This window comes from Molossus molossus, unplaced genomic scaffold, assembly GCF_014108415.1.
Source record: "Molossus molossus isolate mMolMol1 unplaced genomic scaffold, mMolMol1.p scaffold_m16_p_13, whole genome shotgun sequence".
Taxonomy (NCBI): Eukaryota; Metazoa; Chordata; class Mammalia; order Chiroptera; family Molossidae; genus Molossus; species Molossus molossus.
In genome coordinates, this window is record NW_023425348.1 from 93,177,759 (window position 1) to 93,195,680 (window position 17,922).

The 17,922-nt window shown below is 54.8% G+C and overlaps 1 protein-coding gene across 14 annotated transcripts in view; it reads right to left on the reverse strand.

Moving 5' to 3' along the window:
• Positions 1 to 10,720: 10,720 nt before the first annotated feature.
• KMT5B (lysine methyltransferase 5B) overlaps positions 10,721 to 17,922 on the reverse strand; it is a 58,679-nt gene continuing 51,477 nt past the window's right edge. For 6 of the 14 annotated variants that reach the window (XM_036259797.1, XM_036259798.1, XM_036259792.1 and 3 more), the window contains one exon: positions 13,037 to 14,609. In XM_036259797.1, coding sequence (XP_036115690.1) covers positions 13,138 to 14,609 — 1,472 coding nt within the window. In that variant the 3' untranslated portion in view covers positions 13,037 to 13,137. Of the gene's footprint in view, positions 14,610 to 17,922 lie in introns of all 14 variants that reach the window. The other 8 variants (XM_036259801.1, XM_036259803.1, XM_036259802.1 and 5 more) reach the window with 3 other exon arrangements.

Consider the following 17,922-nt stretch of genomic DNA (forward strand, 5'->3'; position numbering starts at 1 on the left):
TTAGAACAGAAAAACCAGGTTTAAAATCCAGCTCTGTCAGTTCCGTGGGTCTGTGGTTTTTGGGTGTCATTTTCTTTCAGTTTCCTCATTTGGAACACGCAGAGGTGAGGCCTACCTCAAGGGGCTATGTGCAGAAATCAAGATAACCCATGGGTCCTGGATGGTGTTGCTCAATGGTTACAGCATCAGCCTGTGCACCGAAGGGTCTTGGGTTTGATTCCTGGTCAAGGGCCTACACCTGGGTTGCAGGTTCAATTCCTAGCCCCAAGCAGGGCACATGCAGGAGGCGACCAATTGATGTGTCTTTCTCACATCGATGTCTCTCTCTCCCTCTCTCTCTTTCTCTCTCTTTCTCTGTATCCTCCTCCCTCCCACTCTTGCTAAAAATCATTGGCAATAAAATATATCCTCTGGTGAAGATTAACAACAAAGAAGCTAACACATGAACATTTAAGTGCAGCACCTGCACTTGGGCGACAGATGACTATTAGTTATTGTTACTCCCTTTAGGCAGATGAGGAAAGTGAGGCTCGGAGAGGATTTCATTTGCCTCACATCGCACAGCCAGGAGGCGGCAGGGCGTGGATTCAAACACAGCGCCTCGGCCCCTGCAGCTACGCCTCGGGCCTTCCCCACTCAGCAAGCGGTGTGAGCTGGGCCCCCGGACGGTGACTTGCATGCGGGCAGGATGGCAGCAAGCTGCCTCCATTCTCTCCTGGCACTTCCTGCCGGGTGGAGCAGCGGGCGGCGAGCCCCAGGCCTAGAGCCTGTGGTCTGAGCAGAGCCGTGCCATCCCGTGCCCTTCACGAGTCAGGGCAGAGCCTGCAGACAGCAGCTCGGAGCAGGGCAGTGCCTGGATTTGGGTCACACAGCAAATCGGTGAGCGACTGGCCTCTGGCCTCTCAGTCCCAGCAGTAGCAGGTGTCCGAGGCCTGGAGGATGTATCTGGACTGTGGGCTGAGGCACCCAGGGTTGTAAATGCTGGTCTAATCCAACCTCCACCCTTGGTGGCCTCGCTCTGGAGTGGCAAGAAGGTGGACGACAGCTTCAGCTCATGTCAAGCCCAGTGGAGAGAGTTTCCCTGGCTTCGGGGACCCGAAAGTTGCATTTCATTGGCACAGCTTGATCCTATGTCCATCCCTGGGCAGGTCGCAGAGGGGCATGCCTCTGCTTGTCCAGGCCTACAGTCAGGCTGGGGCAGCTGGGCAAGCTGGGCCACCCTGAGCCACATGGACTGGGGACAGAGAAGCAGCCTCTTCCAAAGGAGACTAACCCCCAAGAGACAGACACAGTGAGTAACTATGACAAGGGGACTGTGGCCCAAGCCTGTCACTGGTCCAGCCCTGCTGACAGTGGTTGTCCTTTCTTTACCTCCTTGGACTTTGGAGATGGCAGCCGGGACACGCTGGAGGGACATGCTTGGAGGACGGAATGTTCTCTTGGGGAAGGGAATTGTTCAGTCTCCCCCTCACACAAACAGAGTGCCCAGGCCAGACTCTGTCTTGGGGGCCACTGTCCCAGGAGCTTCCACCAACAGCCCAGGTCTGGGGCTTATCAAAAGCTCACCAATTGCCAGGCACCATGCTGAGCCCATTAAAGCAGTCACCTCGTTTAATCCTTACCAAAGCACCACGAGCACCCATTTCACAGAGGAAGAAACTGAGGCTCAGAAGACAAATGTTACGGCCATCAAGGGGCTGAGCTCCAGCTCCAGCCCAGGTCTGCCAGATGCCAGCACCTACGCCCCAGGACTCCGCCATGCACCTTCTGTCTTTCTTTTTGAATTGCCATCGATACACTGTAAGAGCAGGGCTGCTCTAGTTGTAAAACCCGGTGGTGTCAGGTCAGGGCCGTGTCTGAGGCCGCAGCTCTCGGCCCAGGGAAGAGGCCGTAGTGAGTGGGTGACGAGTAACTGGGTACAGTGACAAGGTGGTGGCCTCTTTGCTTCAGAGACGCTGGAGGGCTGCAGCCCCTCGCCACCTCCTTAGCCCATCTCCTCCTGCCTCAAAACCCAGCTCAAAGGACACGTCCTCGGAGGAGCCTTCTCTGCCCTGACTGCCACCCTCCCAGGATGCCTCGTCTTTGTCCCTTGTCCCTGGGCTGCCCTCATCAGAGCCCCGGCGACAGTCTGTCTGTGTGTCTGGCTGAGGACAAGGAGTCTGCAGGGAGGGGGGGATTCCCTGGTGCCCAGTGTGGATCATGACCCAGAACTCAAACCCAGTGCAGGAGCTCAGCGAACACCCCACAAATGAATGAATGCACGGAGCCCAGAGGGAGGGCCTGCAGAGGCCCAGGGAGCTGCGGGAGCAGGAGCTGGGCCGAAGCTGGGGAGGGAAAGGGTCCCCCTCTCTGCAGCTCCTGCTGGCCGGAGTCCAAGGTCAGCGGTTCTTCCAAGGCCATTCTCCACCCAGCAGGCCCCGAGGCCTTTGGAAGCCATGTGGCAACAACACACTGCCAGCCTGGCTGCAGCCTGTCTGACCCAGTGCCCGGAATACGCCTGGCCCCAGGGCCGGGGCCGTCACCCTAGCTCACCACAGGGCAGCGCAGTCTGTGTACTCTCCCTCCAAGGGCCGGGAGCTAGCCTGGCTGCCCGCTGCCCCTCTGTCCACAGGGCACTGTGCGGGCAGGCTGGCAGGTGGGGGCAGGGCACCCCTCAACCTCGCCCCCTCTAATTCCTCCTCTGGTGGCGCCGAGGGTGCCCGTTCTCTCTCGCGCCTGCAGACTTTCTGGCTCTTCAGAACACGCCCTCCTTTCTGTCCCCAGCCTGGGGGAGAGACTGGGGTCCTTCCCCTGCCTGCTCTGCCCCTGCCTGCCCGCCCCCCACCCCCTGCCCTCTGCTTTCCTCTCCGGATTTCCTAGCTGACAGAGGTGGATCTGGAAGCTTCCTCAAGGCTGGACGAGGCCAAGTTTGCAGCTCAGTGCTCATGGGGCCCTCCGGGCTGCGTGGGAAGCCCCAGGAAGCTGCCGTTTCTGTGCCCGGAGGTGGGCTGGAGGCCTGGCCAGATGACAGCGTGTTCCTGCCAGTCCGGCGCTCCCCTGGCATGAAGGCCATGGCTGCAGCAGGTGGAAGGAAGAGAGGCCGCTACGCCATGTCCCCCCTGGCCGTCAGCCCTGCCCACCCCACCCCAGACCTCGGACTGCGCCCCAGGGCCCAACATGGCAAACAGCTGTGCCCTGCTCCTGGCCCTTCTCTGTGGGGCAGGGTGATGTGGTCCCTGGGCACGGGCTGGGCACAAGCCCTTTGCCCCGCATGGGCTCCCGCGTTCCTGGCTTCACTGGGAGGGACGGAGGGAGGGAGGAAGAGAGGCTGGCCCGGGGGCTCCCATGGCTGGAGGCAGCCAAAGCTTTGGCTTTGTGGGGCGACCTGAGCGCTGCCCAGCTGACCTATGAGGAGGGCCGAGTGCCTCGGGGGTTTTCTTCCCCAGGAAAGAAGCCCCTCCCCATCAGCCCCAAGGGCTCCACGTGCTGGAAGGGTCAGGGCTGAGCGGAAGAGATGGTCGGGGTCTGAAGGGATGTGGGGGTGACGTCTGCAGAGAGACCTGAAATCTCAGGGGCTGCTCCGTCGTGGGTGAGGCAGAGAGAGGGTCCAGGCAGAGAGAGAGGCAAGCAAAGAGCCCCGAACCCAAGTGAGCTCAGGGCACCGACTAGCCCCACCCCCGTACTTCAAGCCACTACCTATCGGGTCCTCCCAGGGGTCCCCAGGGTCCTCCCAGGGGTCCCCAGAACCGCAGCCCAGCCCAATGTGAAGAAGCCCAGTGGGCTGTGACTCCCAGTGAGGAGTCCAGTCTGCCGACCCTCATTGTTCCCAAAGACCCCAGAGAGACCCTTCACCCCTGGCCTCATGTCACTGGTCACTGTCCAGGGCAGACAGGTTGCCGGGACTCAGGACTAAGAGGGTCACACCACTCAGCCCGGCCCCCCTGTGGTTCCAGGGACCCAGGGAGTTGAACATTAACCCCTTTGATGAGTGGCCGCAGTTAAACAAACACATGTTATCACATGTCAACAACAGCTGCCAGGAGGTGACTCAGAGCACAGAGCAGCCCTGGTGAGGCACCGCCTGCCACCGCCGGCAGGCATGGCCAGGCTGCCTGGGTTCAAGCCCGCCCCTCTGTCCCCTGCTGGCTCTGTGATCCCAGGCAAGGCACTGTCCCTCACTGGGGTCAGTTTTCCTCTCCATGCGACGCGAGGCCTGGCCCTCTCTCCTCTGGCCTCCTGGCTTGGCTGGGTCACAGTGGAGGAGGGGGGCCGGAGGAGTTTGGGGAGGCCCGGCTGGTGCTGGGTCTCACTGGGTGAGGCCGGAGAAAACGGCCTTTGCCATCAGACTCCAGGAAACCAAAGCAGCTAACAGTGGCTGACCGCTCACCGTGAGCCGACGCCCACGCACCGATCGCTGTTCCCTCCACTGCCCAGCGCGGTGGGTGAGGGCGAGGCTTCTCCCCGACGTCCAGCCGAGCATTACCCCCGTCCTGCTCCGTGCCTGCCAGTTCTGAGGGCTGGGCGGCAATCGTGTAGCCCCTGTCCGGCACTATCTGGTCCTCAGGCAGGAGAAGCTGTGGGGGGAGCAGCTGACTCCAGAAAGACCCCCGTGGCGGGAGGAACAGGGATGGAGCAGCGACCTCCAGCGAGCAGGGCCGCTGTGCTCAGCTGGCAAGAGGCGTCGGCCAGAGGAGGAGAGAGCTGGACTCGCCCCGGTTCACAGCGGAGACAGCTCCGAGCCGCGTTCTGAAGCTGGGGTGGCAGCGGCTGGAATCGCAGCCCTGGAGCCGCGGCCGCTGAGAGGGCCGAGGGCGGGGGCCGTGCGGGCCGGGGTGCCAGGCAGACCTGGAGGTGGTGACACCGACTTGGGTGCCAGGCCCCACAAGGGGGCTCAGTGGGTACCCTCGCCGAACCCTCAGCCATCCCGGAGTTAAGGGCCAGTATTAGCCGGTTCTCGCGGGGAGGGGCTGAGACCGGACAGGGGCAGCGTTCGGTCCGCGCTCACAGCTGGGGAAGAGCAGAAAGACCAGAGACCCTGCCTGACCCCGTGTCAGCAGCCTGGGCAGGGGGGAGTCAGGCCAGGCGCCCGCTGCGGGCCGGGACCCCAGAAGGAGCCCTTCCTGGGTCGGCTCTGGCCCACTTGGAGGCTGGCAAGGCTCGGTCCTTCACTCACCCTCTTACCCCAAGAGGAAAAATGTCATTTGATTGGCAAGAGGAGGAAATACATGTTCTGTTTGGTTTAGAGGAGGGTGACCCTGGGCAGGGCCTCTGCCCACCTGCCGCAGGCGGTCCCTCCTCACGGCCCATCCGCAGCCCCAATAAGGCTGCCCGGGGAGTTAAACACACGTGCACATGGGAAGCGTAACTGGTTTCACAGGTGTGCTTCCGAAATGTAAATCAACTTTCTGCAAATATAATCCTTTCAAAATCTGACCCAGGTCAGACCCTGCCATTGACCACAGTCCTACTTCAGGGCGGGGGACCTTAGAACCCCCCCAGTCAGATGTGGTTCCTCCTTCGAACTTAAACTGTGTGTAAGGTCACTGTGAACAGCAGCAGCCGGCCAGACTGGGGGAGCCTTGAACTTTGCTGTCTCCGGGCACCCTCGTGCTTGACTTACCTCTCCTGATAAAGACAAGGCCACAGCCCTCGGTGGCCTGGCAAACACGTGGCACCTGGCCCACTTTTCAGGTTCCCTGTGTATTTGACTAACGGGGGTGGGCACCCCAGTTATCCGCACAATAACCTTTGGACAAGTTCTCCTGGCCCCACCTGACTGCCTGGGGCTGAGGGTAAACAGCAGTGATTGAGCAGTGATTGCCTTTGTCACCCAAGAGAATTTACCTGGTGAAGGTGAGGCCTCGTGACTCCTGACTCGTGAGTGAGCCTGTGGGCAGGGCCTTGGAGCAGGATCTGGGGTTGATGGGCTTGACGTTTGTCCCTGCCACTGGATACCAGCCGCGTGGCCTTAGGCTGACTCATTCATTCACTGAGTTTCAGAGCTTTCACCCAGTTCCCCTGGCAGCCTCAGGGGTGTTCCCACCACCCTGGCAGGGCACCTTCCTGTTTCTGTCTGCCTGCAGGCGCGGTTGCTTGGTTCCCAGGACTCGGGGAACGCTGGCTGCCTGCTGTCTCCGTGGGTGCCCTCAGTCCTGTCCCACGTCTTGGTCTCTCCAAACCAGGACGCTCTCTCCCCCAGACCTCTCCGGGACCTCTTCACCATGGAAGACGCAGTCCTCACAAACTTCCGAGAGTCCACCCTCCGGCCTCACCCTCCTGTCTGACTACCGCTCGGCTGTCCCCACCACGAGGGCGCCTCCAGCCCTCAAGCACCTCCATTTCCCCTGGTCCACTCCGGTTGCAGACTCTTCTCTTCCCTAACCTGCGTGCACCCCAGGGCTCTTCATTCGAGACCTCTGCTGCACACCTGAGCCCTATACCCCCAGCCCTGCGGTCTGCTGTGGCCACCACCGAGCCAGAGCTCACCCTGTGCCAAGTGCTGCGTGAGCCTTGGCCCCGTGGGTGCGTGAGTGCCTAGACACCAACCAGTGACTGTTGCAGATTTCTGCAATGCATCATCCTGGGTTTCTGGTCAGCTTCCTTCCCCTTTCTGTTTCCAATCTTCATGCTCAAGCTCCAGGGCCCCTCATCTCCTCCTCACTCTCGAAGTCCTGGTCTGCTTTGCGGAATACAAACCCTCCTGCTGGGACCGCCTCCCCCACCCCCATCTGCTCCCTCTTGTTACCAAGGAAGCTGGATCTAGACTCCTCGGACCACCCTCCTGTATTGTAAATGGGACGCGGGCCCTTCCCATGCTCCAACTCCCCTCCCACCGTGTGGGAATAGAGTGATGGCCATCTGTAAGCGGACCACCGTGAGACCTGGGGAACCTGGCCAGCAACTAAGGCCAAAGAGAAACTTCTAGATGTGAACCTGGACTGTAAACAGCTAGTGTTTGATTTCATAAATGTGCCCCTTCCCCTATATGCCCCGTTTTTCTGTTTTCTTTTTTTTTTTAATGTGGTTTTACTGATTTTTTTTTTTTTTGGAGACAGCAATCAGCTGCCTCCTGCACGCCCCCTACTGGGGATTGAGCCCCAAACCCAGGCTCAGTCCATGGGATGCTGCTCAACTCACTGAGCCACACTGGCCGGGCCTTTCTCCGTTTACTGTACTCGTAGAACTTTGTGTCGGGCACCTCTGGGTGTGCCAGCGTCAGCAGTGCACACGTAAACCCCGATGAACCCATGTCTTTCCCAGCCAGTCCTCCAGGTTATTTCTTTGGAGGTTTTCTGGGACCTCCGCACTTTGCGTAACACCTCCTCCCCGAGACTCAGAATCAATCCTTCCTTTCCCGTCCCGAAACTCGTCCCGTGGAAGCTCCGTCTCAGCAGTTGCATCTCATTGTCCTTTATTAATCAAGCCAATCCCCTCCTCCACGCCCCCTCCCCCCGTCATCCTCTGCTTCACGGCCAAATCCCCCTCTTCCCACTCTCTCAACCGCCCCACCGCCTCCACAGTGCTGCCCAGGCTGCCTCTCCGGGGTCAGGAGGGCAATAACGGGGCGGCCCTGCCACTGTTCTAACCACACCCCAAGAGGAAGGCTCCCAAATCCTGCCCCCTCCTCTCGCCCCCAACACACTGCGTTCACTGGTATGAAAGACGCGCATCTCCTGCGGCCTGAGCCTGGCAGACCCAGCCTGCTGTCCTCCGCGGCACAGCGCCCACCAGGTGCTTACTCCCCAGGGCAGTTACTGTCTACTGCAGCTTCCAGGAAAACACAAATCTGACAATGCGGGATCCAGCAACAGAGTTTTTTTTGGAAGAACATGACCAAGGCCATCTCTGTGAGGCTGTCTCCTGTCCTCCTGACGGGCTTTCCAGCTGTCCCGAACAGCAGCTTTGTGTCCCGGGGTGGCGGAGTGCTGCGCCACCAGGAAGAGGGGCAGGGCAGCTGGGGGGGACCCCTTCCGCCTTCCCGGGGCCCACAGCACACACAGAGCCCAGCTCGAAGGGCTTCAGGGACAGAGGCTGGAGGCCGTACCGGCCCCGCTGTCGGTCCCGCTTCCCAGAGCCTTGGCAGGGGCTGCGAGGTTGGCAGCTCGGACACCTTGCCTGGGTGCAGAGCCACTGGGAAACGGACACCACGCAGGAGCTCCGGGCAGCCCAGGACAAGCGAGCGGCTGCTGGTTGTTGGGAAGGAGAAAACCCGAGACGAAGGGGCCCGAGGAGGAGGACTCCACAGGCACGCCACCAGTTAGCCCTTTTCACGCTGGAGCCCACGTTTGGGCGGGTATTTCAATGGATCAGGGCCAGGTCGGCGCCACTCGCCTCGGCCTCACCAAGCGTGCCCGCGGCTCACTTCTGAAGCTCAACTGGCCACGGCGCCAGGCGTCTGCGCGCTGACTTCCAGGTGCTAGAAAGAGGTCTGGGGTTGGCAGCCTGCCCAGGGTCACTCAGATGTTGAGCTGAGCAAACTCGGGTTTCAAGTAGGTTTTGCTTAACTGGGAGAAGGAAGGACCCACGCCAGCGAGACAAAAACTAAGTGATCAGGAATCACCAGTAACTGGGTGGCAAAAGCCTTCATGGGCCCAAGGGCTAAGATGGTATGTCTTTTTAAATTTATTTTTAAATACTTTTTCTTTATTGAGTTTAGAGAGAGAGAGAGGAAGGGAGAGGGAGAAAAAAACTTCGATGAAAGAACATCGATTGGCCGCCTCCTGCATGTCCCCCACTGGAAATTTGGCGCATAACCTGGGCATGTGCCCCGACCAGGAATTGAACCGGCAACCTCTTGGTGCATGGGTTGATGCCCAACCACTGAGCCACAACAGCTGGGTGATGGTATGTTTTCTATATATTTTTTTATCTTCAACCGAGGACATTTTTCCATTTTTTGTTCAGACAGAGTGGGAGGGAGGGAAAGGAAGAGAGAGGGAGAGAGCGAGAGCGAAACATTGACGTGAAAGGGACACATCGAGTGGCTGCCTCTCGCACGGCCCTGACCCAACCAGGGCCAGGGACAAACTGCAACCAAGATACGTGCCCTTAGTGGGACATGAACCCAGGTCTCTCTGGCCCGCAGGCTGATGCTCTAACCACTGAGCAAAAACGGCCAGGGCTAAGATGGTACGTCTTTTAAAAGTAGCCTCCCACCCAGCTGGTATGGCTCAGTGGATTGAGCACTGTCCCATGAACCAAGAAGTTGCTGGTTCAGTTCCTGGTCGGGGCGCATGCCTGGGTTGAGGGCTCAATCCCCAGTAGGGGGTGAGGCAGCCGATCAGTTTCTCTCTCTCTCCCTCTGCCTTCCTCTCTAAAATCAATACAAACATATTTTCTTTTTCTGTTCAGATAGAGTGGGAGGGAGAGAGAGTAAGAGACAGAGAGAGAGAAACATCGACGTGAAAGGGACACATCGAGTGGCTGCCACCCGCACAACCCAACCAGGACCGGGGACAAACTGCAACCGAGGTACGTGCCCTTAGCGCGAACCAAACCCGGGTCTCTCTGGACCGCAGACCGACGCTCCATCTGCTGAGCCAAACCGGCCAGGGCTACAAACATATTTTCAAAAATTAAAAGTATGCTCCCTGTTGCCCTGGCTGGTAAGGCTTGGTTGGTTGGGTGCTGTCCAGTACATGGAAAGGTTGCTGGTTCGATTTTCGGTCGGGAACATGCCCAGGTTGAGGACTTGATCCCCCGGTAGGGGGCACGCAGGAGGCAGCCGATTGATTTCTCTCTCCCCCTCTAAAACTCAATAAAAAAGTACCTTTTAAGAGCCCTGGCCGGTTTGGCTCAGCGGTTAGAGCGTCGGCCTGCGGTCCGGAGAGACCCGGGTTCGGTTCCCGCTAAGGGCATGTACCTCGGTTGCAGTTTGTCCCCGGCCCTGGTCGGTCGTGCGGGTGGCAGCCACTCGATGTGTCCCTTCACGTTGATGTTTCTCTCTCTCTCTCTTCCTCTCTCTCCCTCCCACTCTACCTGAACAATAAATGTCCTCGGGTGAGGATTTAAAAAAAAAAAAAGAAATGCAAAAAAAAGTACCTTTTAAGAAAGTAGCCTCTGTAGAGAGAATGAGTGCTTACCCCTTCTTTTAAACTGAGTGTCAAAAAGGTCTTCTTTTTTTTTTTTTCTGATATTTTGTTCAGATAGAGTGGGAGGGAGAGAGAGAGAGAGAAACATCGTGAAAGGGACACATCGAGTAGTGGCCACCCACACGACCAACCAGGGCCGGGGACACACTGCAACTGAGGTACGTGCCCTTAGCGGGAACTGAACCCGGGTCTCTTGGGACCGCAGGCCGACGTTCTAACCGCTGAGCCAAACCGGCCAGGGCCAAAAAGTTCTTCTAAACCAGAAACAAAAGGAGACCAGGGTCCAAGAACTCAACACTGTGACTGAAAACGTGTCAGAAACGCTGACTTTGTAAATTCTACTTGAAACGAAAACCCTGTGGGAAAAAATCACTTTGATCTTTTCTTCTCAGATACAGCGAACACTGGCCAAACTGTTTTAATTTCTGAATTTATTAAAATGATTAACCTCAATACTGCAAGTGCATGTACAAAATATTTGTAAAAAATGTTTTTAATGAAACGTTAAAGAACTTACCTCAAATGCTGAAAAAGTCCTTTTTTCATTCTTTCAGTACAAGGAATACATTGTATCTCAAAAGTATTACAACTCAGCAAAACAATTTAAAACAGTAGTTTGAAAAATGATTGAAAATTGAATACTTTACATATATTTCTACGATCATTTCCTAATTCTTACAATGCGAACGTCTTGACCATTCATTGCAAAAGCTCAAGCTGAGAGTCTTACTGAAGGAAAGTCTGATTGACCTCTTCCCGGGGTCAGCACATGGCGGAGCTGCCCCGCTCGGAGGCCCCCGACTTCAACACCGGAAAGGAGGTTTCCCTGGGAGGGTCTGCATGGCTGCCGAGCTGGTGTGCACCGACTCCCGGGCAGGGACTGCGACCAGGTGTCACTGTTCAGACCACGGGAAGGTCAGCCTCAAAGGACGAGGCCGCGACACAGTTAAAACTAACATCATAAATTACTAGGATGAAGCTTAAAAATGGAGAGAAGTGGGAAATACATTTTATTACTTTTTCCGTAAGTCTGAAATTCCTGAAGCGGCTATTGTTGGTATTCCAAGAAGCAGTTCATGGTATGGTCCTGTCTACAAAACACTCCGAGCTAAGTGGGGATGAAGAGGTGACCCCTGCTCCCTGGTATTTCCAGACACAGGGTCTACGCCTGACCTTCCTCGTGAGTCTCACACTTCGCCACAGGGACACGTGAGGCCTGGCTGTGGTCTGTAAAGTGCTCCGAGAGCCGGGACAGCCGGCCTGGGGCCGCCCCTCGGCCAGTGAGGACTCGAGACGGAGCGGGGGGGCTGGGTGGTGCCACGTGCTGCCACATTAATACCTGAGGGATTAACCGCACCGTAACACAGGAGAATGAGACAACACAAGACTATAGACGTAATGCCTTGAAGAACGTAAGGAGAAAAAACGTCTACATTTAAGAAACTTTTATGAATATTATTAATTTCTACTTGGAACCTACTGGCAATAGTGTTAAGGAGCTTCACCTCCCAGAATCGGGGAAGTGGCGGGAATCCAGGGGCGACAGAGTCTCCGCGGGACTCTGATCACCTGCGGATTCCACACTGAAACCGGGGCGACCTTTCAGGACACCGCAGGAACCCCTGCGCCGGCGCTGCTTAGGGCCACGTGCACCCAGGTACACGGCCCTCCCAGAGACCCCGCGGGTGCCCGCACCGGTGCAGACTCATGCCCCCGACTCGCCGTCTGATGACTTGTAAAGTAATCCGGAAACATAAAAGGATGGTACTGAACATAAAGTAGTAAAATTTTGCTCATTAAGTTACTTAAAATTAATTTATCTTCTCAAAGTGCTTCAAAAACAAATTAAATCTGACTCTTCTTTTTGTTTAACTGGTAATATAGTAAAAAACTCTTTGATATTTTCATACATAAACTAACATAAGCCAAAAACTCCCACTGATGCAGTGCTTAAAACTATGTATTTATAATTTCCTATTTTATTGGCATGGATATTTCTAAACTTAAAAACCTTCCTGGTAAGTTCTTTTAATTTCTTATGACAAAAATTTCTCACAACACACAAATATTTACAACATATACATTGCTTTCAGTTCTTTACATTGAATTTCAAAGACAAACATTTTTATAGGTTACCACAGAACAAAAGCTGTGACTCATGTTTTTATTTCATAAACTATTATAAGTTAAAGTGAATAGAGTTTTTAATATTCCTTGTAGCATTTTACAAGTGCAACAGAAAACTCGAAGCCCCCAACCAAGACCGCTGCAGTTCCCAGGGCAGACTGCTTGTCGCCTCCACACTGCTCACAGCAAGTTTCTGAAAAAATAAGCACCATTCTTGCAGAGAACAATTTATCTAAAAGTATTGAAAAGTGTTAAATACAAGGTCTTTAATTTACAGGACAAGCAATAAATACGCTGTACTGAAACCCCTCCTGCACACTGCTAACCTCGTACATATGATGTACTGAGAAGCTGGCCGTCACGCGTGGTAACTGTACTTTTCAAGAACCCAACTGGCCTTCCCACTGATGGTCTGCTGGTAGCCGAGGCCACGCACAGGACGCCTGGCCAGCAAACACTGTGGGACTGACCAAACTCCAGGGGAACATTTAGCGAAGAAACCGAAAAGCCAAGACTGCTGCTGGTGATGTTAGCTGTGCTAGAAAACCTCAACACGCTGCTACTGCGGTGGGCTCGGATCACGTTTAGTCACAGAGGGAAGAGCCCGCTGACCCCTCGAAGTCAGAAAGAACCTGTGCAGCCACGTGACTGTGTTCAGCGTCCCGTGCGGAGAGCTGCTAACCCCGGACAGCTTGCGCGAGCCTCGACTTGACGACAGGCTTTACCTACCTCAGGATTGCACGTAAGAAGGCTATTTAAAAAGTACAATAAAAATGTGCACAAAGCAGACTTCAGAAGAGTCAGTACGCTGTTCACGTTCTACATGTTCTGCTGCTAAGTGAAGAAACGAGAGAAGTGCCGCCGCTCAAACGTTTCAGTTGAGGAACACATCGGAATTTTTATTGAAGTAGCTTATCCCAGGTCAGACAAGGCCCCGAGCTTACGCGTTAAGCCGCAAGGACTGATCTTCTCTTCTCCTGGAAGAAATGTCAATATCTATAGAGTCTTTCCCAACTATTAGCCTCAATCGCTTGGCTGGGGGAAGGGGAATAAAGTCATCTTCAAAGTCATCATCATAGTCATCCTCCTCTTCGTCCCCCTCCGAAGAGGAGGAATCGTCTGTACTTTCTTCCTCGTACTGACTATAGTCATCGACTTCCATTCTCGACTCCAGGAGAGAGAGAGGGTCACTGCAGCACACCCCGTTTTCGTGAAGCCCCTCTGTACACGGCCCCCGACTCTCCTCATCCCGCTTGAGCTGGATTTTTAATTTTGTAGCACTACTGCCCGATCCTGAGTTAAATCCATTATTAAGCTTTGCTACATAGAGATTGTTATCGTTCTCATGGTCTTTACTCAACTTGATGCTTATTTTGGAAGAATTCATTCCATCGTTCTCTGGGTCGTTGGTCTTGCTGCTGCTATCGTGACGCCTGCGAAGAGTCAATTTGGGAATCCCAGAATTATTCTCCAGGATTAACTGTGCATCATACCTTGTGATCCGCCTCTTCTTTTTACTTTTTGCAGTTCTGAAGCCGTCTTTCGTTTTGCAGCTGTCTGATGTCACCACCGAGCCATCAACAGGCGAGGGCGCCCAGTCCATGTAGCTGCCGGGCACACCCTCTGAGCCGCTGTGCTCGCCCTGGTCCGGGAGGGGCCCCAGCACACCGGGCACCCCGGCTCTCCCAGGGGGACCATGCACCGCAGTGGGTTCCTCTGCTTTCCCCAACTGTCTCCCAAGTTTTCCTTGCCGGGACTTCTTCTTCGCAATGCCGCTGTCACTCTTCGGACACCGTGCCTCCTCCTCCTGCACAGAGTCCTGGGCCAGTTCTTCTCCCTGCGTCGCAGGGGTCAGCTGCTCGCCGTCTGGGCGAGGCTCAGCCAGGCTGCTTTCATAGTCTTCGGACGTATTTGGTTCAAGCTTGATGTCAGAGGTCTCCTTCAGATTCACTCTCGTCCTCACGGACCGCCGGGTCGTGTAGGTGCCCGGAACGCCCTCCCCGGGCGGAGGGGCCCCGCGCCCAGAGTTCTGTCTGTGCTCTCGTGCTGCATGTCTGGTTAAGCACCCACTAGCCACTGCGGCTTGTACTGGTCCCTCCGGCTCCTTATCTTTTTTAATGGGCAAATTTTTATACAGAACTACTTTAGGCTCTTTAAGGACTAAGTTTCCCATCTCGAGCTTTCTCGAAGCGCTCTTCTGCTCCAGCCGTCTGCAGTGATTTCGTAATTTCACCTTAGAAAGCAGAGTCTTTGCGGGCCTCTTCAGTTTCTTTGGTACCCTGGAACTATTTACATGAGCTAGCTTGGATGAGGTAGAGTTGGAAGAAGCTGGGATTGCTGACACAGACTGCCTTGTCAATGTTCTGCTCTTGCTGGTCTTCTTCACACCAACTGGAGATTTTCGGCTAGAAGCTGCGAAGTTAAACAAACAAACAAACAGAGAAAAGGATGAGAAGCAGCCTGGGTGATACTGAACAATGCCCCAAACCAGCCTCTCGGCCAGACGGCTGGGTGACGCCGACGCGGAGGACAGCGCCCCGCCTGCCTCGGCCTGCACTAAGCGTTCCTGCACTGCTCTCCAATTCTGCCTCCAATTTTTGGAGCATCTATTCTCATTTAAATTTGGTGTTGAAAGAGCTCCTAGTACCAAGTACAAGATTTCACTGTATTCTGGTCCTTCACTGATCATGGTACTGGTCCAAAATAAGTACTTCTTTTCCTGATTTAGTCTTTTTCCACATAAAAGATTTGAAGCAGACCTAAGGGGGGAAAATCACAGTTTTTATTCTGTTTCACAAATTCTTAGAATCATCATTTTAAATAGGTTTCTAGTAGCCAATTACTCACTGAGTCAAGAGCTATATCGTGAATGGGCTCAAAAAGACAAATCTGTTCCAATTGTTCCAATTGTTCCTAGGAACCACACGTTGTGTCCCCGGTAGACAGTCGCCCCGAAGAACCGCACCAGGCTGCAGAGCTCGCGGCCCCCCGCTGCTGGGCCTGCCTGAGCCCACGCCCAGAGGGAGGCAGCACACCGCTGGAACCTCCGTCCTCTGGCCAAGGACAGAGAAAGGCTGGGATGCCCTACTGGGAGCCACCTGAGAACCAAGGCGACAGCTGGAGGGCTTTACCGAGGCTTGCATGGGACGCCAGTGCCCGCGGCTGCCACCGACTTTCTGCCTTTCTCCTGCTTTTCTCTGCGTTTACATTCGGATCTATGTATACAGTTTTAGGAGTCAACTTCTCTGTCTCCCACATTCCCAACCTGAAGACCGCTTCCCCTCCAAAATACTCCTTTCAAATTATTCAGCAGGGAAGCTGAGACGACCAAACAATCACCCTCTCTCATCAGAGAATGAGAACAAGAAACGATGAATGTGGGCAAGCCCAGCACGCTGCCTGACGACTGTCGCTCACTACAAGCCTGAGGGTGGCCAGGGCGACTGCTCCTTCTGCGTGGCCAAGCGAGTAAGTCGCCATCCGTCAGTTTTTACTGAGAAGAGCAAGAATGAGGAACGGGCTTTCCAACAGTATCGCACCACCGAGAACGGAGGGCTCTGTACTCAAGACTGGCTCATAAACGGCCCCGAGGCATCCAAACCAGTGGAACTCCCGGGGCGAGATCCCCTGACTGAACCAAGAACGCGCGCCTCTGTGTGGGCTCTTACCACGGAAGCCACTATTTTTCTAATAGTAGTAGTAATTTTGGATGCCATTTGAGAACTGATATATATAAACTGGAATTATATAAACACTGCTAGAAATTATTATGTTTTAATATGTTTTTATTAATTTTTTTAAAGAGGAAGGGAGACACATCGATGCGAAATATCGATTGGCTGCCTCCTGCACGCCCCCTACTGGGGATCGAGCCCGCAGCCTGGGCACGTGCCCTGACCGGGAATCAAACTGGGTCCTCTCAGTCCATGGGAGGATGCTCAGTCCGCTGAGCCACACTGGCTGGGCAATAAATTGCTTGTAAAATATAAGGATTCAGGGAATCCTGCTTACAAGGCTTCCTTCGAGGTGGACGCAGGGAACGCGCACCTGTGCCCCATGCCCCGCTCTCCCAGAGGTGGTCCTCTGCTCAGCTGGACTCTTCAAGGACTGTTCTATGGCCGAGCTTGGTGTTGGGTTCTCCACCTTATTTTCCCACCCGGCTCGTTGCACACCTGCAGTCAGCTGTGCGCTACAATCACGTACACATCGCCTTCCTGACAGCGACCCCCCTGAAATCTGGATCCGCCTGCCCTTCGCAGGAGGGCCTTGGCCCACCGGACACCCTCCAGGTCGTGAGATCCAGTGCACACTTTCGGCCCTTACCTTTCTTTGCAGAGAGTGACATTGCTAACCATTCATCTTCCTAGAAACCCTCTCCCCTTGGCACTCTTCCTCCATCTGCCCGACACTGCATCCTCGCCCTTGGAAAACCACTCTCTCCGGTGATAAACACCCACTCCTGTGGCTGTTACCAGTGACCTGCAGGGAGCCCCTGAGCCACTTCCTCCAGCGATTCTCTCCTGAAGGGCAGACCGTGGCGCCAAATACCCGCTGTCATCTGGATCTCTCCGAGGCTACCTCAGAGCCCCGCCGTGAACTCCCTTAAACTGAACTCCCCATTGAGTCTCGTGGCTGCTTCTCCTCCAAGTCCTCATTTCGGGCAATAGTACCGGAAACCGGGAGGTCATTCTTGACACCTGCTTTACTGCTGCACGTCAGTGCGGCCGTCCTCCCCGCTGCCAAGGCCACGATCCCCTGCCTGAACTGGGGCACTAGCTCCCACGTCATGTCTGGGATCTACACCTTTCAATGACCTACTGCCCTAGGAACAAAGTCTAACGTTTTAAATTATGTTCATGTCGCTTCTTCCCACCTTCTTTTCCAGCCATGATAAACTGTACTTATCCAAGTCCTACACTCATCCCCTTGTATTTTTAAAAGTAAAGTTCCCTTCTGCATTGAATATGCTTCCCTTGGTCAACTTCTCACCCTCTTCAAGATTCAGCTTAGGATGCCCTGATGGTTTTGCTCAGTGGTTAGAGCATGGGCCCACGGACCAACAAGTCGCGGGTTCGATTCCAGTCAAGTGCATGTACCTCGGTTATGGTTCAGTCCCTGGCCCTGGTCAGGGTTGTGTGGGAGGCAACCAATCAATGTCTCTCTCACATCGCTCTCTCTCTCTCTTTCCTTCCCTCCCACTCTATCTGAAGATAAATGGAAAAACATCCTCGGGTGAGGATTAACAAAAAGATTCAGCTTAGAAAACACTTCTCCCAGGGAGCCCGCCATGACTTTCTACATAGGATAGGACACTGTGCTATGTATCCCACGATGCCTGGCAGTCCCGTTCCTTGGACACATCGTAACTCCTTCAATGAACCTCATCTGATGGTGACTCTGGGTCTCGGCTGTCCCCCTTGTCCCCGTCCTTGCCACGGACACTGAGCTGCCTAGTGAACCACTCGGGTCACTGCTCTCGCTCTCTGCACAGCACAGACCAGACTAGCTGATGCTACGCCTCGTTTCCCTTACGTTTATGCAGTTAGAGTGTATTCTCATTTTGTCTAAAAACTATGACCTCATCAAAAGTCCAGCTAAAAGGTGTGCTTACCCAGTCAAAGGTCAAAAATGACAGAAGCAAGTTAGGCTGACGTGTGAGCAAAGTGACTAAGATGACAGCGTAGCAAGTGCCAAGGGCTCCCCACTGTCCCCAAAGGGCCGCACT